The 2,500-nt window shown below is 33.0% G+C and overlaps 1 protein-coding gene across 7 annotated transcripts in view; it reads right to left on the minus strand.

The window, feature by feature from the left end:
* Positions 1 to 2,500, minus strand: part of LOC122259517 (WD repeat-containing protein 47) — an 86,439-nt gene that overhangs the window by 75,568 nt on the left and 8,371 nt on the right. For all 7 annotated transcript variants that reach the window (XM_086549727.1, XM_086549730.1, XM_086549728.1 and 4 more), the window contains exon 4: positions 2,322 to 2,465. In XM_086549727.1, the coding sequence (XP_086405853.1) occupies positions 2,322 to 2,465 (144 nt within the window). The remainder of the gene's footprint in view (positions 1 to 2,321; positions 2,466 to 2,500) is intronic.

Consider the following 2,500-nt stretch of genomic DNA (forward strand, 5'->3'; position numbering starts at 1 on the left):
CTCTTTGTCTTCCTCTTTTTCTCTCTCATTATAAACTGAATTGAAAAATGGATCCTCATAAATACAATTATATATTACATATCAAAATGAAAATGTAGAACAAATTATAGTAGAAAGTTAATAACTTTCAAGTGATATAAAAAAAGAAGAGAAAAAGAAGAAAAGAAAAAGAAAAAAGAAAAACAAATCCTAATGCCCATTTCAGGTACTGAAGCAAGTTTAGCTATTTTCACTTGTGCTTCAAGTGAATAAAAATTAGTACATAAATAAAATACTATCTCCATGCTATCTAACAGAAAACCACCAAATCTTGTTTATGCTTTTAGCACCACATTTCAGTCCGGGCCTAGAGTTAATATGTGTAGATACCATGCCTTAACCTGAACAAAATGTAAACTGGTCGAAATCCTTACTATAAACTAACAGAATGGCTCAAACTACTAAATCTGCTTATTGCAATCCACAGATGAATTTACTGGGATATATACAGAGCAAAGTAGTAGTGACCAAAGAATGCTTACCTACGCCGAAGAAAGCCAAATCCTTTCTTGCTTGAACAGGATATTTATCAGTTATGTTTATCAAAAGGGGTATGGTTACCAGCCTGTATATCAAGATCTTTAAAAACAAAGAAAATAGCAAAAACACCAAACGAAAAAAAGCATTATATATATATACTTGGAATGTGTAATATAATGTACATATAATTATATATTTGCTTTTCTAAATCCCTGCAAAGCCACTGTATCTCCATCTCCAATTTCAACTGGACAGAAAAAAAAAGAAAATAAAAGAAATGAAACTTTTATGTTCATATGTTCCTTATAAAGCCATGCTACAAATCATAGGATTGTTCACAAGAAGTCCATTCCACTGACAGATCTTGGTATATGTTTAGAACAAAATGGAATTAATTGTTTCTGAATCTGTATCTAAACTGTACCATGAAGAAGTTTAATAATGCATATGAACTAGCTTATCACTAGTAGTATTTACATTAACTACTCGGCCCTGGCATTACCTTATGTATGGTGAGGGGCATTATTTCTCTATTTTTGGCTAAGTCATACCTGCCATGACTCCTAAACAAATACAGCAAATCTCATATTACTATAAAGTACAATCTTTCTGTAACAGTGTGGCATTACATTGATTACTTTAGCATACTGGTTAAGAAATAGCAGTCTACTGATTAAGGATGTGAAAAAAAGTAGGCTCAGTCAATCTAATAATCCAAATCATATAAACATAGTATCATTATAAAACAACTGCTTTGACCAGGCATACATTTATAATTGCCATTACCCCTCACTTACTGATCCGAATTTTATAAAAGAGGTATCATTATAGAAAAACTATCCTTCTGGAACAGTTCGGCATTGCTTAGGTTATTTTATTGCCTTAGTTGAAAAGTAGCAGCTTACTGAGTGAATGTGTGTAAAAAGTAAGTTTTCTCCTTGATCAATGATACACAGCAAATAGGCCAAACAAATGCTGCACCATAACTCGTGACATCCAGCACTTAGGGGTATAAGTTTATACAAGTGGTATTTGCCTAGCAAGTATCTAGATGCCTCTTGTGGTAATTTTCTTTTTTCCAGAATCATTTTATTCAAGTCACGTAACATTGCATGCATTTATGTACAAGGTCATCATCTATAAATTTTTTAATAAAATAGTTTCTCTGACGGCAAGTGACATGCTTTGGATAACAGTACTTGCTATATTATTAGATGACAGTTTTTAGGAATTTTCTTTAAAGGATAGTGCTCATAACTAAACTGTCCTCAATGCACATTTTACAACATACTGATTCAAAACATAGAACCTACTGCATTCAACTGATACATCCTCATCCTAGTTGCAATCACACAAATCCACTTGTACTACATAATAACAATGTCATTCTTGCCAAATGTACAAGAAAATGTTTTCCTTCATCAACCAAATGAAAAGACAATGCAGTCCCATGGCGTAGATCATCAGTGACAAAAGTAGGGTATTTTCTATTGCAGTAATAATTCATGAGGTTCCACAAGGTATTGCAATTCTTTTCTATATGTAAGAATTATAAAATAAACATCACTGTATTTCATTTTGACCACATTAAAAATTTACACCTACACCCATATAAATAGCCTCACAAAAGAACTAGGATTTTACATACCAAAAATCCTAATAAAGTTCCAAGTCAAATGGCCCCTAAATGGAGTTGCAAAACATTTGGAGAGCAGGAAAGAAAAAACAAAAGTAAACAGGAGAAGAAAGAAAATGTTATGGTTCAAAAGAAAATGTTCAAGTAGTTATTAAGATTTGCTCACCTGAGTCCAACATTGTACACGAGCAGCACTAGGGTTCCAATCACGAAAGTCTGAGTGTTCATGAAGTCTTGGGAGTGTCAGATACAGGCAGAGCTGAGAATATGCCTCTTTGTTGGGTGCATATTTCTCCAATTCATTCAGGACCTGTTAAAATCCCAGAGGGTGGTGTATATTATTGA

This window comes from Penaeus japonicus, unplaced genomic scaffold (assembly GCF_977035675.1).
Source record: "Penaeus japonicus unplaced genomic scaffold, GWHDUDI00000001_assembly GWHDUDI00000022, whole genome shotgun sequence".
NCBI lineage: Eukaryota > Metazoa > Arthropoda > Malacostraca > Decapoda > Penaeidae > Penaeus > Penaeus japonicus.